The following is a 16881-nucleotide window of genomic DNA, read 5'->3' on the forward strand; positions in this document are numbered from 1 at the left end:
AACCGTGGTTTTGAGAATGCCAAACACCCCCTAAAAAGCATCCAAACACCCCTAAATTTTTTTTGGTGCAAGGGCTCATCTAAAAGTCCTTTCTAAACTAAAATAATTTTGAACTTCTATACTTATTGAATCGCGCTCAATTCGTTTTGCCCGTTCTAAGAAGATTAAAGAGCCTGAGAAGAAAGAGGTAAAGGGTTGCAAGGAGTATCGAATTTTTGGTCCCCATATTGGGCTGGGCTTCAAAACTCCGTTTTGAGCAACCCTCATGCAAAGCCTTATGTTGCGTCCTGATACAATTTTCAAACAGCTCAGGGAGTAAGGTTGCTCGCAGTTTAAGGGTCTGCCGCCTGCCGGAATGGGATCCAAAATATAGGGAAACGGGCATTCATTAAAAGATAAAATAGTGATAATAATAGCAAAAGGAGATGTTAGGTGGGCTTTTTTTCATCCACAAGTAGTAATCATGCTCGTTTCATCAAAAGGCAGGTGCAAATAATCAACAATGGCTAAAGATCGCGTGCTCGCCCTGCTATTTTCATATAATTAAATTATACGATTTAAAAAAATAGTTAAAATTAGTTTAAAATAATAAATATATAAAAATTAAACCTAATTCTTTTAAATATGTCTTTATTTAATGAGAGAAATAACAGTTATAAGATAAAAGGATGAAAACGAATAGGTAATTAATTAAGAGTAAAATTGGTAAAAATACATTTCATGTTTAGACAATCCTTAATAGAATCTTATAAAAAAGATCAAATCAATTCAAATTTTAAAATCTTATAAATAGATTCGGATTAAGGAGCATAGAATTTTATTGGAAAACTCCTTGCATATTACCGAAAAACCTCATCAACCATCTTCTCTCACACTTAGTGATGATTTCATCACTATTAATTTAAACTAAGCTAAAAATTACTAATACTTGAAATGGAAAAAAATCAAATAAAAAAAATTGATGACAAAAATATAATCTAGTTGGGACAATACAGTTATGTGGATGTGCAAGTTGGAAGCTTATTCAGGCCAAGCGGCGTGAGTTCGGTACTAACTTACATTGGCTAGAAAACAATGGAATGTAATGTCCCATATGCATAAACGTACATTATTGGTTCGCTCTCATACCCTGTCACACGAGCGTAATTGGAAAAATGACAGTTTGCGGAGCACACAATCGAAACGCACAAGCGTCGACCGCTTATCAGCATGGGACAGTGGAGCCCACGTCCATTATCAAACGGTAGTCGGTAGAGAATTACTGAAGCCCACTCACTGGGCAGGATCATAGGGGTAAATTATTGTGCAAATGCAATGATGTTCATGCCTCTTCTGTATTTAATCCCCCCAGTGTGGCCCCTTAGTTCATCTGGGTCTTTTTTTTTCATCATCGTTTTCGTTTACTATGTTGCCGTTGAATTCCCTGAGATTGAAGCTTGGAGGGACGACGAGGTTCCAGCCGGACCACATCGTATACGATGCTGAGGATATTGAGTTCGGGACGTTATGGTGGTTCGTTTATGCTGGGATTTCTTGCCTTCTCGTCCTCTTCGCTGGCATCATGTCTGGTCTCACCCTCGGCCTTATGTCTTTGGGCATCGTTGACCTTGAAATTCTCCAGCGCAGTGGCACCTCCATAGAGAAGAAACAAGCAGGTTCGTCAACCTCCTTCGTCCTTAACTATATTTGTTGCTCTGTTTGTATATATGTAAGCTATGCGAGAGAGTTTATTAATGAAGCCGTCTTTTACTTTCTATTCCCCTTTTACAGCTGCTATATTGCCAGTTATTCAGAAGCAGCATCAGCTGCTCGTTACTCTGCTTCTTTGCAATGCTTGTGCCATGGAGGTATTCGTAAATCATAACCTAATTTACTTCTGCTCTATCTTTTTTGCTATATTAATTATATTCATCATAATTAGATACTTAGAAAGTTATCTTGCTTCTGACTTCGAAGCAAATGGCCAGAACACTGATTCCTCAGTATTTTTTGGGGGGGGGGGGAGGGAGAGAGGGAGAGAGACTATGGTACGTGCAAACAGTTGTACCTAGATAATAATCAGCATCTTTATTTTGCTGGCATATATCCGTATGAATATTTTGAATGATCAACACATTCCTCTGCGCAACTCTGAAGTTATAACACTATTCTCTAGCTAGTTCTTGGATCACATCAAGCATAAACTGTCATTCAATTGTTCCGTAGCTTATTAGTACACGTTGTTACTGAAATATGAAAATTACCGAATGCTCCTAGAGTAAGGGTCATTAGCTATGAGATGGCACCTTCTCCCCTCAAAGAGAGACATTGTTATTAGATTGTCAGTTATCAGTCAGTCAGGTACAAAGAAGCTGAAATGTGCTTTGTTTGACAGATATTGAACTGAAAATATACTTTAAACCTCTTTCTGTTTATCTGGTTTTCCAATCTCTGATATTAATCCTTCTTTTCTACCTGTATGTTCCGTTTTTCTTCTGCAGGCACTTCCAATTTACCTTGACAAAATTTTTCACCCTTTTCTAGCAGTAATACTGTCTGTAACATTTGTTCTGGCTTTTGGAGAGGTAAAATATACAATTTCTTTTTCCAACCCCTTTTGCACTATACACAGATATTGAAGCATTTTATGTCTGTCAACTGTGTGAAATTTGAGTTTAGGTTATCCCACAAGCTATATGCTCAAGATTTAGGCTCTACGTTGGTGCAAATTTCGTAGGGGTGGTGCGCATTCTGATGATAATCTGTTATCCAATTGCTTATCCTATTGGAAAGGTAATACTCGAAATTTGCAAGTTTGCTTGAACCGATTAATGTTACATAAAGCACAAGGATCCTGGTCAATTGCACTTGAAAAGCTCATGGTTTTTTTGAGCATATGTATGCTGCAACTCCATGCTCACAGGTTCTGGATGCGGTTCTTGGACACAATGATGCCTTGTTTAGGCGATCACAATTGAAGGCCCTCGTTTCAATCCACAGTCAAGAGGTAATCCATTTATAAAATCAACGGTTGGATCTCCTTCTGTGCTAATTATAGTGCCTTCAAGTCATTACCATGTGGTTGGCATGAGAAGTCATGTGAGTATTACATTGGAACAAGAGAATGATGACTCACACTAAGTGAAGTAATGCATTAAAAAGTAAAGTATCTTCCGAATAAATTGATCCATAATTTTGACCGTTTTAGGCTGGTAAAGGGGGCGAACTCACACATGACGAGACAACAATTATCAGCGGAGCACTAGATCTTACTGAAAAGGTAGCTTCTGCTTTGAACAACATTCTTTTTTTTTTTTTGGGTGTGAGAGGCAAATAGAATAGGACTAGCATGTGAACTTCAGTGAGGGCCTCATTTTTCACCGACCTTTTTTTTCTAGTGCAATTATGCATCGTATATTCGTATTTCAGACTGCAGAGGAGGCAATGACACCAATTGAATCAACCTTTTCTTTGGATATTGATTCCAAGTTGGATTGGTGGGTTGATTTTCCTGAGCTTTTTCTGTTCAAATGTGCATAGCAGTCGCAGAATCTTCATTTATCTTTCTTCATCACATCTGCTAGTTTAATATCATTTTAAACGTCTTTGTGTTATCCCAAACCTCTTTCTCCTCTTCTCCTATGGCTGGTTTCTGTGCATATTTGTAAACTTACAGCTGAAGTACGTTTCTGCTTTTCCTCATGTGACAGGGAAGCAATTGGGAAAATTCTTGCAAAAGGTCATAGTCGTGTTCCTGTGTATTGTGGGAATCCCAGTAATATAATTGGCCTCTTACTAGTAAGTGAGATCACCAACACTGAATGCTTGAAAATGAAATTATTCATTGCCGCTAATGACCTCTCTCCTGTTAGGTGAAAAGTCTTCTCACTGTGAGAGCCGAAACAGAAACTCCGGTTAGTGCTATTGTTATCAGAAGAATTCCTAGGTGCGAAAGTGAAACACATTAACCAAATGTTTCTTCTTTTCTGATGTACTATTATTTACTATAGACAAAATTCTTATTCATTAACGCAGGGTTCCATCAGATATGCCTTTGTATGACATTCTGAATGAGTTCCAGAAAGGAAGTAGTCATATGGCAGCTGTAGTTAAGGTGAACAAGGAGAGAAATAACACTCAAGCTGGTGGTGAAAATGGGAAACTTGAGGAAGACAAAGTCATGAATCACAATTCTCAACTCACAATGCCATTGCTAACCAAAACTTCTGACAAAGCGGAAAATATCATTGTTGCTATTGACAAACCTCCTCTGGTTCCCAGAAAGCAACAAAATGGTACTCAACACTTGCCTGATAATCTTGAAGATGGGGAAGTTATTGGCATCATAACCCTTGAAGATGTTTTTGAAGAACTCCTACAGGTAATTTTCACTTGGACTTTGTCACATCTTGTATTATCCACTTAAACTGAAGAAATAATTTCTCATGTTCTTATCAATGCAGGAAGAAATAGTAGATGAAACAGATGTGTATGTTGATGTGCACAGAAGGTATTTTATCCACACCGCTCTCTCTCGCCAAGTTCTTGAATAAAAATCTTAAGTAGCCGTCCACAAGAAATAAATAGATTGAACTTATCTCTGATATGTGTAGAACTCTCTCGTTGCTTTAATAACTGATCGAGTTTGGAATGTATCATGAATATGGCAGAATTCGTGTGGCTGCTGCTGCCGCTGTGGCACGAATTCCATCTACTCGGAGATTGCCTGGACACAAACCCGCAGTAAGTTCAACAATGCAATAGAAATCAATTGTGTTGGGGGACAGACTTGTCATTTGTGAATGGAAATCAAGTTTATGCCTCTTTTTCTATTCTTGAACTAAAACACTTACGTTCTGCCTCAGTTCCTGTGGTAGAAAAATCTTTGTCTCTTCTAGTGGAGACATTATGCACCCATGCGCTGAAGTTCACAAAATCATGATGGTTTTGATGGTTGTTAATGAGAAATCATACATTGACCAACTGTCTGCTAATTCTTAGACATTTTTTCTGAACCCATCCTATTTCTATTTTTCAGGGAAATCAAGCTAGCAAGGGAAAGTTTTGAAGAACGTTGAGGAGGATAATTCACATTCAATGGGAGCTCCGGGATCCTACTATGATCGATGGAGCCTCTTTCTGGACAATAAACGATGAGCTTCAATCAGGCAACAAAAGCATGGAGCCGCCACTATGTTTGTGTGATCACTAGTTGAGAGTTGAAAGACGGCATGAAGATACAGACCCTGTAATCTTAAAATGAAAATGACGATCTAGGATTTTGGAAAATAATATATTCTTGTCTTTGATCTTCCCCAGAACTGGTGTTTTCGACCACTTGTCCTTCATGATTATCCTCGCTCTTCAGCTTGACCAATCTTTGTTTTCGCACCACGCGGCTTTTAGTTACATCCCGCAATTTCTTATCAGTTTAAACAATTAGCTTAACTACATTTATCGTTTCTTTATTTTTTTAAATTTATTATTTCTTTATAGTCTAATGAAAAATATAAGTAGCACGATCACAATTTAAAAAGGTTGTTTAGTAGAAGGGATATTGTTATTTTTTTGGGTAAAAATAGGAGGGATAATGGTTTTACTTCTTACATAATCTTTGTTTTTTTTGGGTAACAACATAATCTTTTTTCAATTAACAAACTAAACTGATTTTGGAAAAGGGAGACTCGATTCACTAGGATTTTCTCCAAATTTAATGGGATATTTTTTAACGAATTTATTCTGATTTATTTTTATTTCTGGCCGACGGCTGAAAGCCTGAAACCTTTGCTTGCTCTCAACCCCGCAGAGAAAATTAACAGGGCAATCGTCTAGGCAGCGCATTGCGAAATTGTAGAACTGGAAAGGGAAAAAAAAAAAAAACATGAAAGAAAGTAGACTGGACTCTGGACTAACTCATTTTGTTTTGACGAAAATGTCCTCGCATGATAATGAAACGACACATATATCCAAATCCAATTCCTTAGCTCGAACGTCAAAGGCCCGAAAAAACAATAATCCTTGGCTCCATCTGTCTCCACATTTTCCGAGAAACAGAGACTACAAATAGTTGAGGTGCCGTCTTTTTCGTGTGCTTCTTCCGGGTCTCCTTCTGAATTCCACTGTCATCACTTTAGGTTTGTGCGATCCCTATTAAACTATCTCTGTTTCCTTGGGTTGCGATCGAAAAGTTAATAAATCCTAAGACGGTTGACAGGGGGGAAGCTTCGTGGTGATTCTCTGTCTAAGCGATTCTGCTTTCTAATGTAGTCTACCCTTTCTCCGTGCTAATAGTTCTGGCAAGACGGAATACTTAGGGTTTTTCTGCATTGATTTTTCGTTACCTCTCTCTTGGTGGCCATACCTAATTTAATGTATCTGAATTGTCCTGACAATTTACAGTATGTGGTTTTAGAGAATTTTGTCAGCAGTTCTGTTCGTGTGCTTCTTTAATTTCCTAATCACCTTTTGGGGCGGAGGGTGTTTTGGTTTTTAAACTTAACGGTGAAGTTGTTCTTACGGGTTTCTTCTCCCCCCCCCGGGGGGGGGGGGGTTGCGGTTTCATGCATATGTGATATTTTAGTCTGATTCTCCAAAACGGCGAAATTAGTTTGTTTCCCTCTGGGTCTTTGTTAAATGAATTGGGAGTTCTAATCAATTATTTCGCATATATGGCTTTTTGTACTTTTACGTTATGTGTTTCCATTACTAAAACTTAAACGTAAAACGAGTTCCTTATTTTTTTGGACCTTGCAGTCAACAGCTCCTGATGGGTTTCAACGCGGTCTACAAATGCTTGCAGGAGATATTTCCACAGGCAAGGCGTTATATATTGAAAAAAATAATTGTTTTCAGCTTGCTTTTTTCTATGATTAGTTGCTAAATCGTCTGGGTTTATTATTCTATGTTGTTCTGAATTCCTATGGTAAATTTAACGGGTGTGGACTGTGGAGACATTAAACAAATTAGATGAAGGGTTATGCACTGGATTATCTAATCTAATAGTAGGTGCATGAATGTGGATGCTCTGGATGAGTAGAGAACCAGTGTTTTGCTATATTCGCCTTTAACTCCTCTCCATGCACACAGCTATTTCTGATTCTTACTGGTAATTGCATGCTTTTGGAAAAATGATCAATAAAAATCTAGTCCTACTAAAAATCTAATGGTATGCTGCTAGTACTTATGCTCGAGGATGAGTTAGTCATCTGGCAATGTACTAGGCTTATTATTGATTCATGTTCCTGATATAGGCTATGTTTGATCGAATGCAATGAACAGGTTGATGCCAGGATTCTCAGGGCTGTGGCTATTGAGCACTCTAAGGATGTTGACTTAGCCGCAGGAATTGTCTTGAATGAAGTCATTCCTCTAATGTCTAAAAGGTTCATCCCTCTTGCAACTCCTCCACGTGATAAGGGGTATGAAACTGTCGCAAATGTAGAAGGTACATTTACTTGTCCGAATGTGTGTGTGTGTGTGTGTGTGTGTGTTTGTATCTTAATGGATATCTTCCTTGGTTGCATTGAGCTGATTTACTGATATATTGCTCACGATCAATTTGCATTTTGAAATAGCTGGACAAGGGAATATGTTGAGGCATGAACAGCTTGTTGAAACCGTAGCTGCTGAAAATATAGAAACTGCATCTCATTCTATTGAGCCACATAAAGGGCTGATTTTGGAAGTAACTGAAGTTCCAAATACTTGTAATTCCAATGGCAGTACTGATAAGTTTCTCGAAATTAATGAAAGCGAGGAGCAATATGCCTTGGGTAAGGTTGGAGAATTCTTATCTTTACATGTCACAGATAAGGTTACAGTGAATGCAACAAATGATTTGAAGCACGGTGCTAGTACAAGCTTTGATCATGACCTAGAATGTGCAGATGTTGAGAGTGAAAATCTGTTTTCTTCTGGCATGTGCCATGAAATGCAACCTGCTCCCATGAATGACAATGGCAATGGAAACGAGGGGAACTATTTTGCCATTCCTACAGCTGATAACCATGATGATATTACCTGTGCTATAAGCCACAGATCAGTGAATTATGAACCTTCCTTGACTGAGGGAGAAAGCTCTGAGGTGGAAGCAGTTGATCAAGCTCAAAGGCATATGTCAAATTCTGAAGAATGTAGTCTTCAATCAGAACTTGATCGTAGCACTCCTATTGCTGCAGAAATAAATATGGAGAGTGCCTGTTCTTTTTCTGAACAAGGATGCTCTGTGAGTAAAGCCGGTGATGTTGACGATGAGATTGGAGGGGAAGATGTGGTTAGCCAGTCTAACCAAGTATGCAGAATTGATCTGCTTGAAGAGATCATTGATGAAGCTAAAAGTAATAAGGTACTGTTGCTTTTGTACTCCTATATTTGGATATAGGATATCATAAATGTTAGTTTTTGAGTTCAATTTCTAAATTACAAATGCCACTGACTATATTGCATATTCTTCTGTATAATTTGCATTCAATACAAAAATCATTCTGTCATTTTATTATGAAATTTTCTTTTGATATCTCTCTTTCACTAAATTACACCTGTAGTCTTTATTTTAAGCCTTCATGTTTCTACAGGAGGATTGTAGCTAATGACATATGTAGTAGTATGTCCTGTTAATTTTGCCTTCGATGTTTGAAGATATTCTACTGATTAAAATTTGTCTTCAATGCGTTGCATTTGAAGTTACTATTTTCATGCGACTGTCCGTTTGTTGCAAGTTGAAGACATCTTGGCAGGGTTGCATGTGATCACAAGTTAATAATATATTGAATAATACATATATTCTTTAAATCTATGTTCTTATAATAATTTGCTTGTAGCATTTTTTGTTGTACTTTTCCTCGGATCAAATTCATAGGACTCAATTAACAGAATTGAGCACATGTACTTTGTTTTTTAAAAAGCAGTAGAATTAAGAACATTCTGAGTCACTGCTTACATTGAACGCCTTTCACCCAATATCTTAATGACGTGGAAGTGTATTAGGCCTTGGCTCGGTTACATCCGTCCTATGCATGTATCATTGTTAGGATAATGACTTGAAGTCATCATGATTTTATAAATGAGCAAATGGACAAGCATCTTGCAAGACTTATTTGTAGAATAATATTTAAATATAGCTTGGAGGTCGAAATCTGGTAAGAACCTTAGTTAAAACTTCTTGAGTCTTATGACAATTCAACAATGATGCAGAAAACCCTGTTTTCGTCAATGGAATCTCTTATCAGCTTAATGAAAGAAGTGGAACTTCAGGAGAAAGCTGCAGAACGAGCCAAAATGGAAGCTGCTCTTGGAGGATCTGAGATTCTTATTAATGTGGAAGAATTGAAAAACATGTTGATGCATGCAAAAGAAGCGAATGACATGGTAGTCAATGTTATGGAAGAAATTTCTAGCATGCAAAAAATACTAGATTTCTAGCTTTGACAGTTTTATGTATAATGAATACAATATTATTTCTCGCCTTTGTTTTGGCAGCATGCGGGAGAAGTCTATGGAGAAAAGGCAATTTTAGCTACTGAAATGAAGGAACTTCAATCCCGTTTGCTCAGTTTGTCAGATGAAAAGAATAAATCACTTGCAATTCTTGATGAGGTGCTCTACCTCCCTCCCCTTTTATTTGCTAATTTTTCATCATAACCTTTCTCTGTATACATTGTTTCCTTTCTGAAACTACTTTTTTCTGGATCTGCCATGTGTTGCGTGTCTGAAAAGAATAATTGCTTGTTGCTCCAGTGTTAGTTTTATATGTTCTTCGAAGGACTTGTATCTTCTTAGACTTGTAATTTATGTACCCCAAATCACACCTCCGCATTATTGTACGGTATAAACATAGTGGTCATTTCTAATGTACTGACATTTTTGTCACCCTTGCATTTTTTTTTCTCTGCTCTTAATTTTAAGATCGTGGAGAGCCATTATATTTACGTCAGTTTTCTTGTGTTACTGAAACCTGCAAGTAGAGTTTAGTTTGAGTGCCTTACCAACTCGTTGAGACCAAATAGTCAGAATCATTTCACCATCGCCAGCTTGTCTCCTATAGAAGGCATGTGACCTAGCAATGTTTTTTATGGAACGAATTCTATTGTTTTGCATGTTAGAAATCTGAGCTTGAATTACTGTTGGGAGGTATTAATATCTTCCATTGATTCATTTTCTGTCCATCTTTTAGATGAGCAAATCTCTTCGAGTTCGGTTAGCTGCAGCTGAAGAACTGAGGAAAGCTGCTGAGCAGGAAAAGTTGGAAAAGGAGGAATCTGCAAGAAAGGCTCTTGCTGAACAGGAAGCAATCATGGAGACTGTAGTTCAAGAATCAACAAGACTGCAACTGGAAGCAGAAGAAAACTCCAAGGTTGCTATTGCTCCTCGGCTTTAAAATGATTTTGTCATATGGAATTTACATTTAACATGTTGTGATTCTCTATATTTTCTCTGCAGTTACGGGAGTTCCTCATTGACCGTGGACGAGTTGTGGATATGTTGCAGTAAGTTATTTTATGTTTGTAACTGTTACTTGAATGCATTTTTATTGGAATGTCTTTCTAATTGGAATCTCTTTGCTGTTGCTTTGTTATATATTTTGATTCATTTACTCGAAACTTTCTGTTGGTTTGTGTGTGCTATCTAGACATTATTGCTGCCTTCTTAATCACCTTGAACTTCTCTCATAAGTTATTACAAGTTCCCCTAATCTTCTGTCTTTTGGAAATTGGAACGGAAAAGAATGCATTTTGTTTGAGATTTCTTTCACCCGTTGCTGTTTCATTGTAACCTAACAGAATTTTTGTGATTTGTTATCTCAACATAATTTGTAACATACTTGCTGCTCATTTAACTTTGCAGGGGAGAAATTTCTGTTATTTGTCAGGACGTCAGGATTCTCAAGGCAAAATTTGATGCCAATCTCCCCTTGAGCAAATCCTTCACCTCAAGCCAGACTAGTTGTATCTTAGCTTCGTCAGGTTCATCTCACAAAAGCTTGGCAACCGATGCAGGCTCAGATCACAGTGATTCGTCTGAAATACTTAAGACCAAGCCAGCGTCCTCAACTGGTGAACTGTCCTCCGAAAGTGAGAATAAAGTGGAAAGCGGGAAAACTGAATATAAGGCTCCTCTGGATGATGAGTGGGATATTGTCTTAGAGGAAGATCAAGAGCTGAATTCCTGAGTTTTGCTAGGAAGGAAAAAGGACAGAAGGAGACGCCAAATAGCAGTCCAGCTATTGTAGATCCAACAAATTAAGTATCTCGTAAACTCCTCGGATTTCATTGATAGAAAACAATGAGCTATGTCTTCTTGTCTGTTGTTTATATGCTAGTTACATCCAGATGATAGCTTGAACTTCTAGTACATTTAACTATATTTGCATTTAGTTGAGGTTGGTGCTATTTGGTTCCCAGCTATTTTGTACAGGAAACGTTGAAGAGAATTGTGTGACTTTGTTTAAAAAAAAAAAAGAAAAAGAAATATGGCGTTTGGTTGGGTTAACATTATCCAGATCCTTAGTGGGTAGTGGGACATCCAATTATTTACTGTGCGTGGGGGAGGGATTAGGGGGCGTTTGGGCATGGGTCATTATTCTTTCATTTAAGCAATCGTGCTAGTTCAATTGAAAAAGCAAATACTTTTTTAGAAAGCAATTACGTTCTGCTTTGACATTTTTTGTGTTTTTTTTTTACACACTTTTTTTTATGTTGGACTTGGCATAATCTTCTTTAACATCTTTTTTTTTTTAAGGAGATGTTATAAGATTTAGTTGGCCTTACATAAGGTAAGAATTTAGGTCTTATTTGGTATGAGGTAAGAATTGGGAGAGAAAAAACTTATTAAAAGAGTGTTTAGTATAAAAAATTATTTGTTATTTAGGATTGGATAAATCTATGTAAGTGAAATTGAGGGATACATGGGAAATACCGTTTCATGACTTGTAACGAGCCTTCTCCAAGAATAAGTTGGGGCTATTGTACTCTTTTTGTTGTTAAGTTGGGCTTAGCCCATCATGCTTCGCAACAAACAACGAACCATTTCAACTATACGTCTTTCTGCTGCCCCAGAGGGCATTTTCCATTCGGCGAAGTTGCAATCTCCAGACTTTTCTCATTTTACTTTCTCCAGACTTAACCAAGTGTTTTCTTGTGGTAAATGCCTTCAGAGTCTGGGTTTAGAGAGCTAGTTCACACAACTCTTTTCCAATGGATGTCTTCACCACCTTTTGTTAATGGGGGAAAAGAAAAGGGTAAAATGGAACAACCATGTACTTAGACTGAAGTGTAAATGGGAAAATACATCTAAGCAATTGAGATTTTTAAAAATTGAAGTTTAATCATATCAAAAATTACAATCATTTTTAAGGACTAGAACTTATATAATTAAATTTTTAGTTAATATCAACTTATATAAAACTTATAATCATACTCTTTCAGTCCTAAATATAAGATTCATTACTATAAAATGGGTATGATATTTAGGACTAGAAAAGTATTATGTTTTAAAATGTAATAGTAAGTACTTCAGATTTTTTTTTTTTTATGGAACACAATAATAATTTCACAAATATTTTAATTTTAAAAAAAGCGAAATAAAAACTTGAACCTTCTCTCTCAACTCTCAAGTGAAAGCAGAATATTAGACTATATTCTATAGGAATGTGAAATAAAGATTAAAAGAAAGTATCACCAAAGAATAATGAAAAAGAAAGAGTCAGAAGAACAGAAGGGGAAAGATTATTGGAGAGGCAGCAGAGGCAAAATGTTGGCATCTTTATAGTGTGAGAATAGCAGACAGCACAGCAGGGTGTCATTTTTAAGACCAAAAATTGTCTCTGCCTTCTACTCTGTTTTCTTTTCTACTTTCTAGTTTCTACCTATCAGATTCCAAGCCTTTTCATTCATTCATTGTCTCCAACATGTGTTATGTGCAAACGCCCAACGGGGTTGCCACAACCACAATTGAGTTCCCTCAATTCAAAAAAAGGAAAAAATATGGAAAGGAATCTCTGCCTCGTGTCATAGAATGGAACATCATCATCCATAACTTGAAGCAAGACTAGCATCAACTTCGACTTGTGTATATAAAATACAGTCACCATCGGAACGGAACGCTTCATTCTCAGAAAAACCGCTGGAATAAAAACTAAAACGGAACTAAAGGGTGAAACATGAAAGATTAGTTTTCTTTGAACTTTTCGTGCGATATGTAATTTACATATTCGGCAGTCATCAAGTTCCTCTTTCTCCTAAACGAAAAAACTACATCACCATTGATTTTCTCCGAGGCGCCTCCAGAAAAAAAAAAGGGTATAATACAAGCTTCATTTGACTTCTATTGCGAACTGTATCGGTTTGGTTAGCCATCAAAAGTTGGAACTTTAGATCCTGCCTCAGACTCAGAGAGAGATGCACACTCTGTGCTTGATCAATGTTCTAGACGAGACTCATTCTGCAACAGAGCGCCACCGAGCTCTGATAATCTTTCCTCTAGTCATGCCAACACAAGAGCAACACAGTGCATCTCCAGATTATGTAAAGCCGAGTCCTCTGCTGCCTGACGTGCTTGGAACATCTTTCCCATGAACGAACTTTTGAACTCCTAACAGAGAACACACCTGCCATATTTCTTGTGTATTTGAAGCTTTATCAGAGAAGGTTTGAATCAGTGCGTTGTGGCCTGGGGAATCCAAACATATATATTTATAGAGAAAAGCATGGAGATATGAAAAGAAGCAATTTGTGGTGGATGACTTGTGTTTGGGTCCATATGGTTGTAGAGATGAGATATGTCCGAGTGTCCACCTAAGATATACAAGTGACACCTATCACTTTGTCTCCTCTGCTGTACACGCTTGAGACTGACTGCTCATCCACTTCTACTGACTCAGATTCCTCCTTCGCCTTTCCTTGCCTTTTGTGGGATGCATCCATTGTGGTACTATTTTATTAATTATCTGTTGTTTTCTTTGGGGAAAAAAGAAGAAGAAAACCTATCTTGTCTTCAGTCTTCAACTCATTAAATAATGATGCCCCATGACGACCTTGTCCACGTCAAATAAAAGGCTTTTTATTCGTTTAAAGATAAGCTGCAGTTTGTGATACAGCCAATCAAATTGAATTATTGGTTGAATAAATTGGCTCTGCTAATAGAATGAATAATCAATGATATTAAAAATATGCAATTTGTTGTTCATGATTAGCTTTAAAGATAGTTTATATTAGGTTCAAACTCTATTATATTCTATTTATCCAAGTATATATACGTGTATATTCTATTCTGACTATATATCAAAATCAAGTAGACATTTATCTAATGGGACGGTTGGTGACTGAGGCAGTTATTTTAGATAGATCACTGATTTTGTTTGGCATTGAGCTCTGAAGATCATGCTAGCAGAATGAATAGCCCGTGATTTTGTAATGCCTGATTTATGATACGAACTGCTAATTCCATATTTGAATGATAGTTGTTGAGACCACTTTATATTCTAATTAATCTAAATATCAGTATCAATATATATAAGATGAAAGCTCTAATAAACTGCACCATTTAGAATAAGCAATCCATGATTTTTAAAATGTGCAAATTGCATATGATTCGCTTTAGAGGTAGTTATACAAAGGTCTACCTATATTCTGTTCTAATTATGGATCAAATAGACATTTAACCAGACGGATGATGACTGAGACAACTATTTTGGAAATGACCTTAATTTTGTTTGATGTTATGAGCTCACAGAAAAGTATTCGTTTTTTTTTTTTTGGGTTATAAAAAGGCATGCTAACAGAACGAATAGCTATGCTTCATTAATAATCTCAGCTGCTAATTCCCCACACACGCACAACTGGAACTATAATTCAAAACAAAAGTGATTGATATTCGGAATAAAAACCTTATTCAACTCTTCATCATCTAACACCTTCGCACCAAATAGTGCTAATGACGCATTGGAATAAATTCAGAAAAGGCATTATTTATAAGCCTAGGCATGAACAATATATGACTTACGTGGACTGCATAAATCTATTTAATTAGACATGAAAGATGACGAGGAAGCAACTATTTATTGTGTTTTAAATTCACAAGTCAGCGAGTTCATCATGCGGTTATCTAAAGAAAAAAGAGGAGCAAAATAGCTGGTGGATTGGCGGAGCTTCCAACTGTAGTTGATAGCGCAATGTGACACAAATTATTGCAACTGAGAAGTGGGTTTCAGACTTCGGTTGACAAGACAAACATCAAATTAAATACTCAGATTTAACACGCTTGCATACCACAAATTGCTAAAAGATCTTCCACAATCTACACAAACTTCAAATGAACTGAGGCATCGTTAAACTTCCCACCAGTCAACAAGCCACATATGTATATGATATGAATATCCCACCAACCCTAAAAAGTTTTCATGGCTATTCTGAGATGTGTTAAGACTTATCATTTTATTGTGCCGTCCGTGAATAATGTACTAATCACGACCTAAACCAGAAAGCAAGAAAAAAAAAATCTGAGATTGAAAAGAGAATCATGTGGAGGCTAAAGAGATGACGGTTTTTTCACACGACGCCGGAAATCATGTAAACTCCATAGTATGAAAGCTCCAGGGCCCATCGTTGCTTCCCCAAGAGGCTCCATGGTCACGTGTACTATGTCTCTGTAAAGTGTAACAAAAACCTTGTCATTTTCCGTCGGACATGCCGGCCCCGCCGCCACGACTTTCATTTTCACATTCATTTTAGTTCCTTCTTATTAGTGCTGCAAATATAAAGAAGCTTCCTACTGGTGAAGATCTTCAAGATGAGAGGAAGGCCCACAACACAGATATAGTAGATGTCATTGGGCCACCCTCCCTCAGTTTGTGGTCATGTCCACTACACGTATGAATGGGGTCTTCAATCTGTGGGCTTTCATGGGCCCGACCCACGTGCAAAGCTAAGTCCTGATGAGGTAGGTAGGGCCGGCTGGGCGTGGATTGGGGGTTTCTTGATTTATTGTTTTTGTTAATCCTTTTCAAACTGGGAAAGTATAATATTCTAACCCTCACCCTTACCTTCTGTGTAATTTCTTGATTTTAAACAGATTTTTACTAGTTTTTGAAATGCCAATAAATGAGTTCATACCTGCATTTTAACATTTCCCAGTATTAGAACAGACTCGGATTTTGCATAAATGACTTGCTAAATGTTTTAACAAGTTACTCTCCCACATATTGTAGTAACCATTAGTAAAATATTATTTAATGCTGTATAATATGGGTTGCTTTGCTAAGAGGAATTTGTCATTTTTTTGGGCACTCTGCAGTGTCTATTCTCGTCACTGTGAGAGAGTGTTATCTTGTTGCCGAGATTATCACTTCTCTGTGCTGCCATGCTGTTCAGCATGGTAGAGTTGATGTTGTTGAAATGATCATGGGATGCTCTTCAAGAGTCGACATTTGAAGGCCGTACTCTGGCTGGGAAATTGGTGACTAACAAAACTCTTGATGAGATGACAGTAAGAAGATAAAGAAGTGGAGGCCAATCTAATAATTTTCAACTTTGATATAAGAAGATAATTACGTTCAAGTCCTTCAAAATGGTGTGCGTGAAGGGTGATGAGGTTCCCTTTCTGTGTTAAATCAATGAGATCGAATGCAAGGTGCCCAACCAGATATATCAGATTGTCATCAAATGCAGCAGAAGCTGAATCTTGCATGGAAAACTGTGAATTCTCAAGGAAGACAATATGGATACTAAAAAGTCTTAGTGATAAGTAAGTAGCAGGTAATGACAAATATTATTAGTGCAGAAAATGATAATAGGTTCATGCTATTCATTTGTTATTTGGATTTTTTAGTGATTACATTCTTTCTTTAGGGCTCGCAGTAATTCTTTCAATCTCGCACAAAAAGGCAGGAAAGATGTGAACTGTGTTGTT

The 16881-nt window shown here is 37.1% G+C and overlaps 3 protein-coding genes across 5 annotated transcripts; 2 read left to right on the plus strand and 1 right to left on the minus strand.

Annotated features, from left to right (window-relative positions):
- Positions 1–1351: 1351 nt before the first annotated feature.
- On the plus strand, positions 1352–5356 carry LOC114720698 (DUF21 domain-containing protein At4g14240). The gene is made up of 13 exons (XM_028906372.1): positions 1352–1655; positions 1771–1847; positions 2481–2564; positions 2659–2772; positions 2903–2986; positions 3188–3259; positions 3409–3476; positions 3690–3777; positions 3852–3925; positions 4015–4360; positions 4443–4489; positions 4650–4722; positions 5018–5356. The coding sequence occupies exons 1-13, from the start codon at positions 1406–1408 to the stop codon at positions 5045–5047; spliced, it is 1407 nt and encodes a 468-aa protein (XP_028762205.1). The 5' UTR covers positions 1352–1405; the 3' UTR covers positions 5048–5356.
- A 641-nt stretch (positions 5357–5997) lies between these two features.
- LOC114720709 (uncharacterized) lies at positions 5998–11471 on the plus strand. Of its 3 annotated transcripts, none has more exons than XM_028906387.1 (9): positions 5998–6113; positions 6733–6793; positions 7258–7423; positions 7554–8323; positions 9172–9345; positions 9457–9573; positions 10151–10330; positions 10417–10463; positions 10822–11471. In XM_028906387.1, the coding sequence occupies exons 2-9, from the start codon at positions 6746–6748 to the stop codon at positions 11144–11146; spliced, it is 1827 nt and encodes a 608-aa protein (XP_028762220.1). In that variant the 5' UTR covers positions 5998–6113; positions 6733–6745; the 3' UTR covers positions 11147–11471. The 3 variants fall into 3 exon arrangements, with proteins under 3 accessions (XP_028762220.1, XP_028762221.1, XP_028762219.1); XM_028906388.1 differs by lacking the exon at positions 5998–6113 and adding an exon at positions 6224–6242; XM_028906386.1 differs by lacking the exon at positions 5998–6113 and adding an exon at positions 6316–6377.
- Positions 11472–13267: 1796 nt separating this feature from the next.
- Positions 13268–13693, minus strand: LOC114720689 (uncharacterized). Its single transcript, XM_028906363.1, has one exon. The coding sequence runs from the start codon at positions 13587–13589 to the stop codon at positions 13455–13457; it is 135 nt and encodes a 44-aa protein (XP_028762196.1). The 5' UTR covers positions 13590–13693; the 3' UTR covers positions 13268–13454.
- Between the last annotated feature and the right edge of the window lie 3188 nt (positions 13694–16881).

This window comes from Neltuma alba, unplaced genomic scaffold (assembly GCF_004799145.2).
Source record: "Neltuma alba isolate B1F8T4 unplaced genomic scaffold, ASM479914v2 tig00011995_pilon, whole genome shotgun sequence".
Lineage (NCBI taxonomy): Eukaryota > Viridiplantae > Streptophyta > Magnoliopsida > Fabales > Fabaceae > Neltuma > Neltuma alba.